This window comes from Silurus meridionalis, chromosome 22, assembly GCF_014805685.1.
Source record: "Silurus meridionalis isolate SWU-2019-XX chromosome 22, ASM1480568v1, whole genome shotgun sequence".
In the NCBI taxonomy this organism is placed as follows: Eukaryota; Metazoa; Chordata; class Actinopteri; order Siluriformes; family Siluridae; genus Silurus; species Silurus meridionalis.
In genome coordinates this window covers 382,501-398,470 of record NC_060905.1, presented here as the reverse complement: position 1 = coordinate 398,470, position 15,970 = coordinate 382,501, and the positions used below count along the sequence as shown (strand labels likewise).

Genomic DNA, 15,970 nt, shown 5'->3' with positions numbered 1-15,970 from the left:
CAGCTCTCACACAGCCTCTCACACAGCCTCTCACACAGCTTTCACACAGCTCTCACACAGCCTCACACAGCTCTCTCACACAGCTCTCACACAGCTCTCACACAGCTTCCACACAGCTCTCTCGCAGCTCTCTCACACAGCTTTCTCACACAGCCTCTCACAGCTCTCTCACAGCTCTCTCACACAGCTCTCACACAGCTTCCACACAGCTCTCTCGCAGCTCTCTCACACAGCTTTCTCACACAGCTCTCTCACACAGCTCTCTCACACAGCTTTCTCACAGTTCTCTCACAGCTCTCACAGCTCTCTTACACAGCTTCCACACAGCTCTCTCGCAGCTCTCTCACACAGCTTTCTCACACAGCTCTCTCACAGCTCTCACAGCTCTCTCACAGCTCTCTCGCAGCTCTCTCACACAGCTTTCTCACACAGCTCTCTCACACAGCTCTCTCACAGCTCTCTCACACAGCTCTCACACAGCTTCCACACAGCTCTCTCTCACAGCTCTCTCACACAGCTCTCTCACACAGCTCTCACACACCTCACTCTCTCTTATATATATTTTTATATATTTTTTCAGTTAAAAATGAAACCATCTCAGATCTAAATCTTTATCATTTGAAGGAACCCAGCAGGACAGCAGACATGTGAAGTCTTTTGACTTGACTTTATTTTCTCTGTAAACATTGAGGAACATGTCACAGGGCTTGAACTCATCTTATTACTACATGAAGACACAAAAGGTTTAGCTGGTGGTAGTTGTAGACTCAGAAGTCCTGGAGGAGGTCACCACTTTACCATCAACCACCTCCTCAGTGACGATCACAACCTTTTGCGTGGTGGAGCTGGAGGAGGTGATGCTGCTGGTTGTGGTGCTGGAAGAGGAAATAAAGATTGTTAAACACATACAGGAGGAGAGAAAACATTTAAATATCTCATTAATTACCTGGTGGTCAGTTCTCCATCCAGCAGTCTCCTGTACTCAGCGATCTCTATCTCCAGCCTGGTCTTGATGTCTAGTAACATCTGATACTCCTGAGCTTGGCGAGCGAGATCAGCACGAAGCTGCCCCAGCTGCTCCTCCATACTTGTTACCTGGACCTGGTAGCCAGTGAGCATTCGTGCGTAGCGATTCTGTGTCTCGGCAAGAGTGGCTTCGAGAGACGCTTTCTAAACAGACAATTAAGGCAATCAATGTTAAAATAAACGTTCCATAAACTTTAGGGTTCTTGAGCAAGAACTTTGCTGAGAATCTCTGAAAATTTTCACTGAGGATAAGAATGAGGTCATAATGAGGAATAGCTGAAAGCCATATTAATATTTCACACATTGTCATGTTGAGCAAAAAAACCCTTTTCCTAAATATTAGACTGATATTTTATTATACCAGTTAGCATTGTGTGGGTTGGCAAGAAATTACCATGAGGGTTGGAAAAGATTCTTCATCATGACATGGGTTATTGTGTTGTACAGATTAGTATCTAAACTTTTGTGCTCTGAAGATCTCACCATGCTGAGCTGTGACTGAAGCTCAATTTCGAGACTCTGAAGAGTGCGCTTAAGTTCTGTGGTTTCTGATTTGGATGTCTGGAGTGTTTCTGTGCTGATGGCAACTTCTTTGTTTATTGTGTCACTCTGTGGAGAAGAAAATCACAAAAGCGATTAAAACTCTTAGAATGAGACACTTTTGGACACCGAGTTACACATGCTCCAGGTGAGACTCACCTTGTTCTGGAACCACACTTCAAGCTCCTTGCGGCTCTTAGCGGCTGCAGATTCGTATTGCTCACGGATTCCAGCCAGGATGGCCATCAGGTCTTGCTGTGGTGCAGCATCCACCTCCACATTCACCTGTCCACCCATCTGAGTGCGTGCCATCAGGAGCTCCTACAGGAACAAGACAAGAAGTAAGCTACTGGTATTATAAGGTCATAGGTGTGCAGCTTGAAATACTACCTGCAATGCGTACTTTTTTCTTCCTTTATTGTATTTATACACTGTACTGTGTATATACTGTATATTATAGTATGTGTATATTATTTTTATAAATTTGCATTTATTATTAATATATTTTTTTTATTTATTTCCTTTGCTGCTGTGACAAAGAAATTTCCCCACTGTGGGACAAAAAAAGTTATATCTTTTCTTATCTCATATTGATGTTTCAGAGCTGCTGATATAATGATTTGCATGAATAAATGTGTCTGGGATAAAAATCATGCCTTACTTCCTCATGGTTCTTCTTTAGATAGATTAGTTCCTCTTGCAGACCGTCGATCTGCATCTGAAAATCTGACCTAGTCAACGTCAGTTCATCCAGAACTTTCCTCAGCCCAAAGATGTCGGCCTCCACAGACTGCTCTATGGACAGCTCGTTCTCAAACCTGAAACAATGACCAAACATTTATCAGTTAGACACACTCTCAAAATGTAAAGATCATAAAAAAACATAGGAGACATAAAATTCACTCTAAATTTATAAGTAGTAGTTAAAAAAAAGAAGTTGACCAAGACGTTTCCAGATTCTCTGAACCCCCACATGCTCCCTCTCATTCCTCTTCTTCTTCTTTATAATGCTTATTCTTACACTTACTTTGCTTTGAAGTCATCAGCAGAAAGCTTGGCGTTATCGATGTTGAGATACAGTCCTCCATTCACAGCAATGGCTCCCTGAATCTGCAACAAACACAATAAAGATCATTTCATTTAAAAAATATATAAAACATCTTTCATTTCAGCAAAAAACCTCCAAGGTACAAAAGGTCAAAATGCAAACAGGTAAAAAATGACAATGGCACCAGTAGGAACATGGGCGTAGGGGAGGAGATGGACATGGCCCTTGTAGGGAGATGGGCTCTTGATATCACCCAAATGAGGATGAGGTTCTCCTTTTCATTCTGGTTCCTCTTCTTCCTAATAACATCTAAGGGGGTTTTTCCTCACAAAAGTCTCCATGGCTGTTCATCAGGGATAAATACACATCATTCACCTTCATTGTTAAATTCTGTAAAGCTGCTTTGAGTCAATGTCTGTTGTGAAAAGCGCAATAGAAATAAACTTGACTTGGTTTGACTTAATTGGGGAACGGGGGTTAGGCGTGGCCCCTGAAGGGACATGGACTCTGGTGGAAGGAGATGGGTGTGGCCCCTGAAGGAAGATGGACTCTGGTGGAAGTAGATAGCCGTGGCCCCTGTAAGGAGATGGACTCTTGGGGAAGGATATGGGCGTGGCCCCTGTAGGGAGATGGACTCTGGGGGAACGAGATGGTTGTGGCCCCTGTAAGGAGATGGACTCTTGGGGAAGGAGATGGGCGTGGCCCCTGTAGGGAGATGGACTCTGGGGGAACGAGATGGTTGTGGCTCTGGTAGGGAGATGGACTCTTGGGGAAGGAGATGGGTGTGGTGTAAGAATTGCTTGTTATAATAATTACACCATTCATTTTAAATACAACTCCACTTTTCTGAGTCAATGACCTTCATCTAGTCATTTTATAGTCTTCAGGACAGAATTTGTGGAAGTGAGGAAGAGGATAGTGACTATCCTAATTGTAACCCTAACTCTAATCCTATGCCCCTATCCATCACTTGGACATTAACCAGCTGCAGTGCACTGCAGGTTTTCATGAGAGCATCATAAGTTTTCTACTGTGACTTTGAAGACTTAAATAGTGAATAAGGGAGCGAGTTAAACCCTTGTCGTAGAATAGAAGTGTATGGGTGAGTGGGTCGGGGTCCTACCTTGGCCTGAAGGTCGCTGATGGTGACAAAGTAGGCAGAGTAGTCCTGGGCTGCAGGTGCAGCCTTGTTCTCGAGGAACTGGTGGATTTTGAGCTCCAGCTCAGCATTGGCAGACTCCAGGGAGCGCACCTTCTCCAGATAGGAGGCCAGACGCTCATTCAAGCTTTGCATTGCTAGCTTCTCATTAGCCGAGACATCAATGGCATCTGCAAGATTCAGGCCACCTCCAAAAGCTGAACTGGTGGTGGAGATGCGCACTCCAGACCCTCCAGCTCCCCCATAAACGCTGCGAGTGGAGGACATGAAGCCGCTGTTGGAGAACATTGTTGTCATGATGATGATGGCGACGAACAGGACTTCTGCTCAGGCTGGAGAAGAATTAGTAGCAAGAGGAGAGAGCTGGCTACTTTTAAACCCAGCACAAGGTGGGGGGGGCGGGGGGTAGGAGGTTGGGGGCATTTGTCTCCTCAGGCTGAAAGCACCTCAAACTAGATTAACCTGTCTGCAAATGTTGGTGAGAGAGCAAAAAAGTGGAATTTTACACAATCTTCAGTTATGAACTAATTTGAAATTAGGGTTAAAGGTCAAACTGGAACTACTTAAACTGGTCCACTCTGGCAGAAACCCATAATCACCAGAAATTCCATTATCTGATGCTCTTCTGGTGAGTAGTGAGGTCATGAATGTAAACATATCTACATCTTGGGTGCAGTGTGAGGGAGAGAATGGCTGAAAGAAGAGCCGAGTGCATTTGCCTGGGCAGCAGGTCTGCTCATGAGATAGAGCTGGACGTAGCTTGTGCTCATTGAAATCCAGGTCAATTTTTCCATGTAGGATAATTAATTGTGACTCTTTTCTGCTTTCAGAAACTGCTTTCACAGTGCTGCCTACATATGCTGTTCAACCAGAGTGAGAAACGTTATTGAGATAAACATGAGGTCTGAGGTTGAATGTCTGAATGTCTGAACACTCTCTGTAACCATGTGATCACAGAACATTTACATTTACATTTGCGGCATTTGGCAGACACCCTTATCCAGAGCGACTTACAACTGAGCAGGGGAGGGTTTTAGGGCTTTGCTCAAGGGCCCAGCAGTGGCAGCTTGGTGGTGGTGGGATTTGAACCTATGATCTTCTGATCCAAAGCCCAATGCCTTAACCACTGAGCTAACACCTCCCAGAACAGACATCTTCTGCCATGCACTTGACCCTAGAATGTTCCGGATCAATATGCAAGAAGAAATTATTGATGCAAATTAAAAATCTAATAATCATAGCAATGAAACAGGGCTCGAGAAACAGTGAGACTTTTCAATGAACTCCAACAGCTAAAAACTAATGCACACTATAAAATGAGACAATAAAGAAGAAGTTGGGGCTAGAACCTCATCTGCTGGCCGGGAGGAGTGAAATCCCGAGCTGGTATTGCAGTGAAAAGATGAATGTGCATTATGTAGTGAATAGTGCACAGGCACACATCCAACATGTTTTTTTACAGGTGATAAATAAAAAAAAATAAAAGCAAAACAAGCCTCGGGCAGTGAAACTGGTTACATCATAAATACCAAAAGTGTTTGGCATAGTAGAAGAAATTCCTATTGGAAGAGTGAATATACTGTGAGTTCCTTTAACTTGGGCATTTTTATTTTATTTAATTCTACAATCCTATTGCATGTGCAGGTTCACCATTCACTCTTTCACTTCTTTAATGAATGTTTAAGGCACTGATCTGCCTGTGACGATTAATCATCAAATAAAACACAATCATTCTGCAGAAATCTTGATAAACCTGATTATCCTCCTTCTCCTCTCTCTCTCTCTCTCTCTCTCTCTCTCTCTCTCTGCGCATGGGTGGGGAAAGGGTGAGTGTGGCGTGTAGAGTGCAAGAGCGGTTGGGGTGTTGCCAATATTTCCTTGAAACATCTTGGAATAATCTAGTGTGTGTGTGCATGTTCTAGGGTGGCTGCGTGTGTGTGTGTGTGTGTGTGTGTGTGTGTGTGTGTGAGCAGCATGGCATCTCCGAGCGCGAGGCTGTGGGAGAGTTTGACTCGCCGGCATGGTGTGCAGGTGGTGTGCGGCTGGTGCGTGGAGCGAGTGTAGAGGAGTGTGTGTGTGTGTGTGTGTGTGTGTGTGTGTGTGTGTGGGGCGAGTGTAGAGGAGTGTGTGTGTGTGTGTGTGTGTGTGTAGTGTGTGTTAGCGGTTGGAAATGTGGTGGGGCATGAGAATATTGTCCGCATGAACAGTGCTATCATTGTGTTTTTGAACCATGATATTAAAGTGAATAAACTGATCCAGAAAGGAACTGTTATAAATAATGAGTGTGTACTGGTTTCTCCTCTCAGTTCTCCTGCTAAAAAGGTCATGCTGTCAAATGTTCCTTCTTTTATCAGTGATGAGGCGATTGTGAAAGCACTGTCTCGGTACAGGCAAACCGTCCCCGTGAAGAAAATCCCCCTCGGCTGTTCGTCCCCACTCGTTAAACACTTGGTGTTTTTCAAGAGAATGGTGTTTATGGATCTAAATGAGTGTCTGGAGGAACTAAACGTGGTCTTTAAGTTCATGATTAATTAAATAAAATGTTTTAATTGTGGTCAGTTTGGGCATCTTGTTTGCGCCTGTCCTGAAAGACAGAGTGACCCCGGTGTCTCCAAGCGACCGGGGCAGGAAGCAGCTGAACCTGCTGGAGTCGTTCCCCCTGCGGCTTCAGCTCGGCCTGCTGCTGAAAGCCCCGTAACTGCTGCTGCACCAGGACTGAGGGAGCACAAGCCCCAAGCTCAGACTGTAGACCAGAGCTCCACTAACGACATAACCACTCCAGAGAAGCCCTGCTCGGCCGAACCGGACCAGGAGAAGGACTATGAAACTGAAAAAGTCCCAGTGGACTCTGGAGCAGTGCTGAAGCTGCCTGCGCTGGCAGAGGCAGGCACAGGGGTGCAGAGCTGTCGCCAGGAGACACCAGTCACTACACCGGTGCAAGGGGACGGGGAAGACGTAGAGATAGAAGATGAGCCCCTTTTTAATGTTCCAACAAAGAGGAAGAAACGAGGTAGGGGACAAGGAAAAAGCAGGCTAGAAGGATTTAAAAGTAGACGAAGTTGATTCAGACAGTGAGGATTTCATGTCTGATTCAGTGTTTAAGCAGGAGTTTCAGGAGGAACCCTTAAGTGTTGTTTATAGTGCTGAAGCCTTTAAAGAGTTTTTAACAACCACTAAGTGTCAACAAATATTTTAATTGAAAGTTTTTCCCAGACCGCAAACAGTTTGTTCATGATGAGAAGCATTTTAGAAGAGAAGGTTTTTTTTTTTTTGACCAGGAAATTTTCAGACTAAAGAAACTGATAACAAAGGTCAAAAGGGAGAACTCAACAAAGTCAACAATGTGATTTTAAACTGCAGCACTGCAAAGTTTGTAGTTTTGGGAGGTGATTTTAATTGTACAGCAGAAAATACAGACAGAAATCATGCAGAACCTCATGTAGCTTCCCGTAAGAGCCTGTGGGAGATGGTGAAGGCTCACGATCTCTGTGAAATACAGTATGGAGAAATTTTAATAAGAAACAGAGACAGTACACGTGAGCCCACAGCATATACAACACGCTCTCCCTGGAGAGATTACATCCATTTTATTGCTTTAAGCAACAACTGACTTATTTACAAAGTGTTTTATTTTTCCAGTAGGCATCTCAGATTACTGTATGGTTCAGGGTACCATCAATAAAAAAAACATAAAACCTAAGAGAAGCTACTGGTGTTTAAACACTGCACTTTTAGAAGATGCTCATTTTAGAAAGTGTTATTTTTTTATGGAATTGTTTTAAACTGAAGAAGGAGCTTTTAACTTCCTACAGCAGTGGTGGGATTTAACTAAATGTGGCGTTACCAACTAATCATTTTTACCGACTACGCCACCCGGGGGCTATTTCCGGGACTGCCCTCAACCTTAAGGCACACAGGTTCGTCATGACTGGGTCAGGTATCAGACCAGAGTTGAGTGAATAAGAAAAACTTTATTTAAAATGAATTTATTTTGATTCACTACATCAAATAGTAAAAACAGAAAAAGACAAGAACAAACATTACACTTCAGGGTGGGAAAAGCAGAGAGAACACAGCACTCACACCTGCACATACGCACCACAGCACACCACAGCATGGCACACCTCACTGTGAACACTGCACTGAAGTCAGATAAGGAACCCACCACCACGAGATGCTAATCGGCTGTCACTGGCTGCCCCACTTCTGAAGGCAAAAAGAAAAAAGACAGACAAATAATTTTAAACACCTAAATTAAGACAAGCATCACATACAACAGCCTGGCTCTCGACACAGTCAACTGCCCAAACACTGCTTGTTAATTAGGATGCCGCGTCCGGGCGCCCCAGCTACCAGATTACAAGCAGGCTGAAATAGGCAGAAAACCAGTACAAAGCACTACGAAGGCGCATGCACAAAGGATAGGCACCTCACATATCCCCAAAAGAAAATACAGTAACTAAACTTGAATAAGGAAACAAAAAGAAATTATACCACAAATTCAACCCAATAAAGAAAGAGAAAACAAAAGAAATCAATTACCATCAAAATAAGAAAACCGTAACCCAATAAGGTTACAAAAATAATAACAAAAACAAGAATAAAGATAATACAAAAATAAATGATTACATCACAACACAAAGAATAACCTGAAGACAAAAAATAAACAGCAATGCTAGTGACAGTCAGGTAATAACTACCCTGTCACACACCACTTCTAAATCAGTTACTCACACTACCGTTGGAAATAAGCACATGCCCCCCGGTCCAGCTGATCCTGCGGGTATTTAAATGCTGCAACGAGAAACTGTTAGCATAGGGGAGCAGCAAAATGTTAATCAGCTGGTGTCAAATGGAAGTAACACGGAGCTCCAGAGAACAGGAACGTAGATTAAAAATGCCCAGCTGAACCCAGCAAAGCAGACAACACAGAGCGAAGCAGGCAAAGCAGAGCACGGATGATGTAGCGTGGAGCAGCTGCAGTCGGATAAAGCAGACAGTCAAGCCAACATCAAAGCAGTGTAAACAATGCACATAGCACAGGAAAGCCACACATTCGAAGCTGGATAGCCACGAGAGGTCAGGGGCACAGCAGGTGAAAGAGAGCTTTCTTAATTCTTTAACAATATATATCTAATTCATAATGTCTCCAGGCTATTGGGCTTAAAGGTTTTCCTAGACCAGGAAAAGGCTTTTGACCGGGTTGAGCATGAATACTTGTGGAAGGTGCTGGAAAGCTTTGGGTTTAACCCTGGTTTCATAGCCATGATGAAGATGTTGTACAGTGAAATTGAGAGTGTACTGAAGGTGAATGGTGGTTTATGTGCTGCTTTTAGAGTGTACAGAGGGATCAGGCAGGGCTGTTCACTATCAGAAATGTTGTACTCTCTGGTGATTGAACCTCTTTTAAACAAGTTAAGGAGTCATCTCTCTGGTTTTAATATTTCACATGTTAATGCCCCCATATGCTTTCAGCTTATGCAGATAAACACACAAGATGATGCAAAGGTTTTAACTGTCAATTTAAAGGACTTTCAGATTTTATCTTCTGCCAAGGTCAACTGGGGTAAAAGTGAAGCCATTTTAGTTGGGGAGTGGGGAGGTGGGCAACCTTCACTGCTTATCATGGAAAAGAGGTGGTTTTAAATACTTGGGGGTCTACCTAGGGAGCAAAGTTTTTTACATAAAAACTGGGAAGGTTCTGTAGAGCATGTGACAGGCAGACTAAACAGGTGTAGACGGTTGGTCCTAAAGATGTCCTACAGGGGGCAAACGCTGGTCATCAACAACCTCGCAGCGTGATCCCTCTGGCACAAGCTAGCCTGCGTTGATCCTTCACCGAAGCTGCTGGGGAACAACCAGGCCCTGCTGGTGGATTTCTTCTGGGACAAACTACACTGGATTCCACTGGAGTGTTCTTTATCTGCCAAAAGAGGAAGGAGGGCACAGCCTGGTCCAGCTGTCTAGCAGAGCTGCAGCATTCCACCTCCAGTTCATCCAGAGACTCCTCGCTGGACCCAGAGACTTAGTATTGAGAGCAGCAGCCAGTGGTTTATTACACACAGTTGAAGGAATGGGGCTGGAGCCAGAGTTTTTAATGGACACAAAAATGCTGGACATTTCTGGATTACCAGTGTTTTACCGTGGACTTCTGGAAAGTTTTAAAAAAAAACACAACAAAGGCTGTCAAACACTAAACTTGTTGCTGGTGGAGACTCTGGTGTACGGCTGTCCAGAACTCTAATCTCCGCAGGCGCTCCGGGAGCTTGTGAACAAAATAACTGAGGCATTTAAAAAACAAAAAACATTATTTTGCAGAAAACACACTGATCAAAATTAGAGAACAACAATGACTGTAGCATGGAAAAAGATTACAACATAATTTTCTGAAGGTTACAACAGTCAGTTATTAGTAGGAAGTGTCCAGGCCTCTGCTCTGAATGACTTCAGCACATCTGCAGCCACAGGACAGCACCAGTCTCTCACACTGCTCTGGTGTGATTTTGGTCCACTCTTCTTCCAGTCTCCTCCACAGTTCGGTGACTGAAGTGGGTTTTTTTGGCCATAACTTTGTTGCCAAGGATTTTCCAGAGGTTCTCTATTGGGTTGAGATCAGGACTCTGGTCAGGCCATGTCATTATTTCAATGTTCTCAGTTTCAAGGAACTGCTTTACCCGTTTTGTTGTGTGACATGGAGCGTTGTCCTGCATGAACACTGCGGGGTGATTGGGTGATGAACGCAGGGAAGGAACCATATGTTGTTGAAGAAGGTTCTGATAAACGTTTGCATTCACTCTGCCATGTAGCTGTAGAAGAGGCCCAACTCCTGCTGCAGAAAACATGCCCCAAACCATGACACTTCCTCCTCCACTTTTCACTGACTTCTTTACACACTTTGGGTTCAGTCTTTCTCCAGTTTGTCACCGAACATCATGTTTCTCATCAGACCCAAATAAATTAAACTTGCTTTTATAACTGAGATGAACTTTAGACCAGTTCCAGCTGCAGTGTGGAAACGATTGCCCATTGAGATCCTCCACAGGATCCTGTCCTCTCTTGTATTTGTCTTCCGTGGACGACCAGCCTTCTTGGCGGACTTGAATGAGTTTGTGATGTTGTAAAGATTCAATATTCTTGAAATCACAGATTTGGAACGACCAACTTGTCTTGCTATGGCTGATCGGATCGTCCCTCTGTCCTTCATCTGGACATCCTGCTGCCGGAGGCTTTCAGTCACTTTAAACCGGCCCACCATCTTGCATAGTCAGTAAAACTGGAAGTTAGGCTGCCAGTTAAATAGGGGTTTACAGATAATCAAGGAAATTAGCACCAGGTACAGATTAACACCAAAAACTGGGATGTTTTTTAAATGCCTTAGTTAATTAGTGGAAAAGGTGTTCTGGTAGCATGGTATAGACACGACAAAAACTCCTTCAACTGTTGAGCAGTGAAGACGACATTATTTCATCTTCACTGTTCAACAGTTATTCAGAGCGGACATTATTTACATACATACATACATACATACATACATACATATATATCGTATATATATATATATATATATATCATATATATCATATATATCGTGTATGCATGTATGTATGCATGTATGTATGTATATACCCTCACAAATGAATACATCCTGGGGCTTATTGTCTTTCCAAAACCAAGGAAAAGCAGCTACACACTCCTAAATGGGTTTTTCACAGATGAACAGTTGTATAGTTCAGACACATGACAGATGATCTGCCTGATGGAATTGGAGCTGATATTAGAGGCTCTTCTGAAGAACAGATCAGAGATCTCAGGTTTGGAGAACTGTCTCTGTCTCATTTCAGAATGTTTTCAAAAATTGTCAGAAGCTGGTGCAGTACCTAAGCTAAATATACATATATATATAATGTCTTTATAGACCTTTCCAGGCTTTTAAAAGTGTAGATGATGGTTGGCTACTATTTATATTAGCCTTTCTTGGCCTGTCCAAGGACAGTGTTTGAGGTTACGCCTGCATAACTATTTGTTGGCAACACACCGAACTGTATTTTGGGGAAAATGTTAGATCTGATTAACTGTTTCTGGTTACTGGGTTTTCTGTATCTTCTTCCTTTCACCTTTTACATAAATATATTGGATCAAATGTAGAACTAATAAATATGCAGGGGACCTGAGCATGTTTGTGCTGAACTCTTCCAGAACAAATACAAACTGCTGTTTATTCGGTTGTTTAGATGAGTTGGATTTTCTCTGTTTTACCAAATTCTCTTGGAACAAAGCACATGCTGATCCTACAGGCTCAATGTGTGTGGAGTGGAATCAGTTTAGCTTTTGGTATCCAGTTAATTTCAACCATTTCTAACTACATTATGTTCATTATCAGGAAACTACAATCTGTACATATATTTCATATTAAATTCATCTTTATTCAGCCTGGTCTAGAGCATGCTTGTCAAGAAACGTAGTTCAGTCAAATACAAATCTACCAGTAAATGTGTGAATTTTTATCATTTGGTTTGGTTTTTTTTCTATTAAACTAATATGAGAAAGATTTATTAGAATTTTATTAATTGCATTTTTTATTAATATGATTTATTTGTATTCCACACAGTGATCTTAATAAACTTGAACTTTGACCTCTGCCTGCATTGTTTGGTTTATTACGTTGTACTTTTGACTGCTTTGACCAAAAACTACCTGGATTAATAAAGCGCATGAGGCAGATGTTCTTCTTACAGATCTTCTCAGTTTGTTTAGTGAAACTTTCTATAGTTTTCTCTCAGATAAAGGTGCAGATCAGAGTTTATAAAATTGATGGTTTAGTAAAATGAACAACAGACACATGAACTGTTTTGACTCGACTTTATTTCTCCTTGTAAGCATTGAGAATCATGTCACAGGGTTCGAATCTTCTTGTTGCTGTGTAGAGTCTCAGCATGCTTACTTGCCGATGGTCTTGCTCTCAGTAGTACTGGAGGAGCTGACCACTTTACCGTCCACCACTTCCTCTGTGACAATCACCACCTTTCGTGTGGTGGAGCTAGAAGAACTGGTTGAGGTGCTGGAAGAAAAAACAGACAAATAGGAGTAAGCAGAAAGTTGGATAGAGAACATCTAAAAATGAAGTCTACTCAAATTGAATGAAATGTTCACCCGGTGGTCAGTTCTCCATCCAGAAGCCTTCTGTACTCGGCGATCTCTATCTCCAGCCTGGTCTTGATGTCTAGCAACATCTGATACTCCTGAGATTGGCGAGCGAGATCAGCACGAAGCTGCCCCAGCTGCTCCTCCAAACTCGTTACCTGGACCTGATAACTGCTGAGCCTTTGTGCGTAGCGATTCTGTGTCTCAGCAAGAGTGGCTTCAAGAGACGCTTTCTAAAGAGACAAAGAGTGTTAAGAAGAGGAGATTCATGAGGGATATCAAAACATCATATGGAGAGATAAAGCACAAATCATCACAGGATTAACAGAAGGTCATAATGAGGAAATCCATATTATTATTACACACAATTTCCTTTAAATCCTGAAAAATACTTCTATATTAGAATCTAAATGTTTGTGCTCTGAAGATCTCACCATGCTGAGCTGTGACTGAAGCTCAATTTCGAGACTCTGAAGAGTGCGCTTAAGTTCTGTGGTTTCTGATTTGGACGTCTGGAGTGTTTCTGTGCTGATGGCGACTTCTTTGTTTATTGCATCACTCTGTGGAGAAGAAAATCACAAAAGCGATTAAAACTCTTAGAATGAGACACTATTGGACACCGAGTTACACATGCTCCAGGTGAGACTCACCTTGTTCTGGAACCACACTTCAAGCTCCTTGCGGCTCTTAGCGGCTGCAGATTCGTATTGCTCACGGATTCCAGCCAGGATGGCCATCAGGTCTTGCTGTGGTGCAGCATCCACCTCCACATTCACCTGTCCACCCATCTGAGTGCGTGCCATCAGGAGCTCCTACAGGAACAAGACAAGACATTATCTACTGACATCATTCTATCCACAAAGTCATATTGTGGTGATGCAACACCAGGATCTTATGGGTTTCTGATTTCTAGGTGCATGAAGATGCATCTAAATACTCTAATAACTGATAACTGTGTGACATCTATTCTGTTTAATGAACTTAAATTCTTCTTTGTGCCATTGGTAAAGGATCATGCCTCACCTCCTCGTGGTTCTTCTTGAGATAGATGAGCTCATCTTTCAGACCCTCGATCTGCATCTCCAGATCTGATCTGGCCAATGTCAGGTCATCCAGAACCTTCCTCAGCCCACCAATGTCTGCCTCCACTGACTGTCTCATGGCCAACTCGTTCTCATACCTGAAACAACAGAAAAATCTGTTTTACACCTGTAGTGTGTCTCAACCTGAGAAGGTCAAATAGATAGAACAAGATTTACTGGTGTTCTCCTCCAATTCTCCATTTACCTATTTCAAGACAAATGTTGAAATACTAAACTAGAAGCAGAGAGAGCTTTCAGTCACCTGTCGGAAAGAATTCTGAACACTACATCATGATATAAAGAAGTATTTTATCCTCTCACTTTATTCTGAAGTCATCAGCAGCTAGTTTGGCATTGTCGATGTTCAGGTACAGTCCTCCATTCACAGCAATGGCTCCCTGGATCTGCAAAACAATCACAGCATTTCATTTCCAGTAAAACATCAATGCATTTAAAAGGTACAAAAGGGCGGATGTGGCCCCTGAAGTGAAAGATTAAGGACATAATAATCAGGAGTTGCTCTGCAGGAGGACTGGATTGTTTGAAAGAGACGGGCGTGGCATCTGCATTGAAAGCGGATTGGGGGAAATCAGGGCGTGGCACAGAGACACAATACAGAGACACTTCACTTCACATCTCTAAAGAGAAATTATAAAAGTTCCTGCTCTGATCCTGTTATTAGACAGTAATTCTATAGAATACCACACACGCAGAATCTTAACGAGCGGTGTGTGTGTGTGTGTGTGTGTGTGTGTGTTCAAAGTGCAGACAGACAGGGGAATGTATAATGAGTACGGATTGTGATATGTGGTCATTATAAACAGTCTACAGTATAACCGTGTGAACAGAGACAGACGCAGTGTTACGCTGAGGGACACAGTGAGGATTAACCAGAGCCATGTAGGATTGTGTGTGTGCACCAGATCATTTCTGCTATCACATGTTTCATGTTAACTAGTAAAGAATGAGACAGTAAAGAAGGGGACAGTGAGTGATTTAGGGTCCTACCTTGACCTGGAGATCACTGATGGTGGCAAAGTAGGCAGAGTAGTCTCGGGCTGCAGGTGAGGTCTTCCCGTCAAGGAACTGGCGGATCTTGAGCTCCAGCTCAGCGTTGGCCTTCTCCAGTGTGCGCACCTTTTCCAGGTAGGAGGCCAGACGCTCGTTCAGGTTCTGCATCGTCAGCTTCTCGTTAGCCGAAGCATCAAAGCCATCGGCGAGGTTAAAACCACCTCCGAAACCTGAACTAGCAGTGGAGATGCGCATTCCAGACCCTGCGGATCCTGAATACACGCTCCGGGAGCTTCCGAGAATCAGGGCTGAACCGCTCCTCATAGAGCTGGCACCACCGGAGAAGCTGCGGCTGGAGAAACCAGAAGACATGATGATGATGATGATGTCGACGACGTATAACTCTTCTGCTCAAGTTGGAGATGAACGAGTGGCCAGAGGAGAGAACTGGCAGCTTTTAAATCCTTGAAAAAAGGGGTGGGGGTTTGAGGGGGGGGAAACTTTTTAGAACATTCCTTGCCTCAGGGTGAAAAGACTGCAAACCAGACCAACCTGTCCAGAAGAAAGAAAGCGACAAGAAAAGCCAGCGGTGGAATTTGCACAGGTGACACTGCCTCCGGTGGATCGTGTGGGCGAGTCAGCAAATCACAGCCAGACTTTAAATCATTCTACAGTTATAAAAACATGACCTTTCAATCACAAAGCAGATCCACATGGCAGACGTCCAGACGTGCAGCCAATAAAGATATCTCACACAGGAGCTCACAGAAACATCTCACACAGGAGCTCACAGAAACATCTCACACAGGAGCTCACAGAAACATCTCACACAATCATCTTGCAAAGGAGCTGTCACAATCATCTCACAAAATCATCTCACACAGGAGTTTAGAAACTTCAACGAATTAAAGAATGCAGGACACTCGTACACACACACGCACATAAACCCACCCACACACACAC

At 43.3% G+C, this 15,970-nt stretch overlaps 2 protein-coding genes across 2 annotated transcripts; both read right to left on the bottom strand.

The window, feature by feature from the left end:
* Positions 1-648: 648 nt before the first annotated feature.
* Positions 649-4,096, bottom strand: LOC124376348 (keratin, type I cytoskeletal 13-like). Its single transcript, XM_046835398.1, has 7 exons — positions 3,738-4,096; positions 2,594-2,676; positions 2,228-2,384; positions 1,726-1,887; positions 1,510-1,635; positions 947-1,170; positions 649-875 (listed from the first exon to the last, which is right to left on the bottom strand). The coding sequence occupies exons 1-7, from the start codon at positions 4,068-4,070 to the stop codon at positions 746-748; spliced, it is 1,215 nt and encodes a 404-aa protein (XP_046691354.1). The 5' UTR covers positions 4,071-4,096; the 3' UTR covers positions 649-745.
* An 8,522-nt stretch (positions 4,097-12,618) lies between these two features.
* Positions 12,619-15,455, bottom strand: LOC124375875 (keratin, type I cytoskeletal 13-like). The gene is made up of 7 exons (XM_046834570.1): positions 15,005-15,455; positions 14,318-14,400; positions 13,938-14,094; positions 13,565-13,726; positions 13,349-13,474; positions 12,924-13,147; positions 12,619-12,831 (listed from the first exon to the last, which is right to left on the bottom strand). Exons 1-7 carry the CDS (start codon positions 15,377-15,379, stop codon positions 12,711-12,713), a joined length of 1,248 nt encoding a protein of 415 aa, XP_046690526.1. The 5' UTR covers positions 15,380-15,455; the 3' UTR covers positions 12,619-12,710.
* Between the last annotated feature and the right edge of the window lie 515 nt (positions 15,456-15,970).

Excerpts from the sequence above, each read along its gene's own strand:
- LOC124376348 (XM_046835398.1), bottom strand. The coding sequence starts at position 4,070 with ATGACAACAATGTTCTCCAACAGCGGCTTCATGTCCTCCACTCGCAGC. Across the intron at positions 2,677-3,737 it reads TCAGCGACCTTCAGGCCAAG|ATTCAGGGAGCCATTGCTGT; the intron begins GTAGGACCCCGA and ends TGTTTGTTGCAG. Across the intron at positions 1,636-1,725 it reads AAGTGTGGTTCCAGAACAAG|AGTGACACAATAAACAAAGA; the intron begins GTGAGTCTCACC and ends TCTTCTCCACAG.
- LOC124375875 (XM_046834570.1), bottom strand. The coding sequence starts at position 15,379 with ATGTCTTCTGGTTTCTCCAGCCGCAGCTTCTCCGGTGGTGCCAGCTCT. Across the intron at positions 13,475-13,564 it reads AAGTGTGGTTCCAGAACAAG|AGTGATGCAATAAACAAAGA; the intron begins GTGAGTCTCACC and ends TCTTCTCCACAG. Across the intron at positions 12,832-12,923 it reads GATGGAGAACTGACCACCGG|CACCTCAACCAGTTCTTCTA; the intron begins GTGAACATTTCA and ends TTTTTCTTCCAG.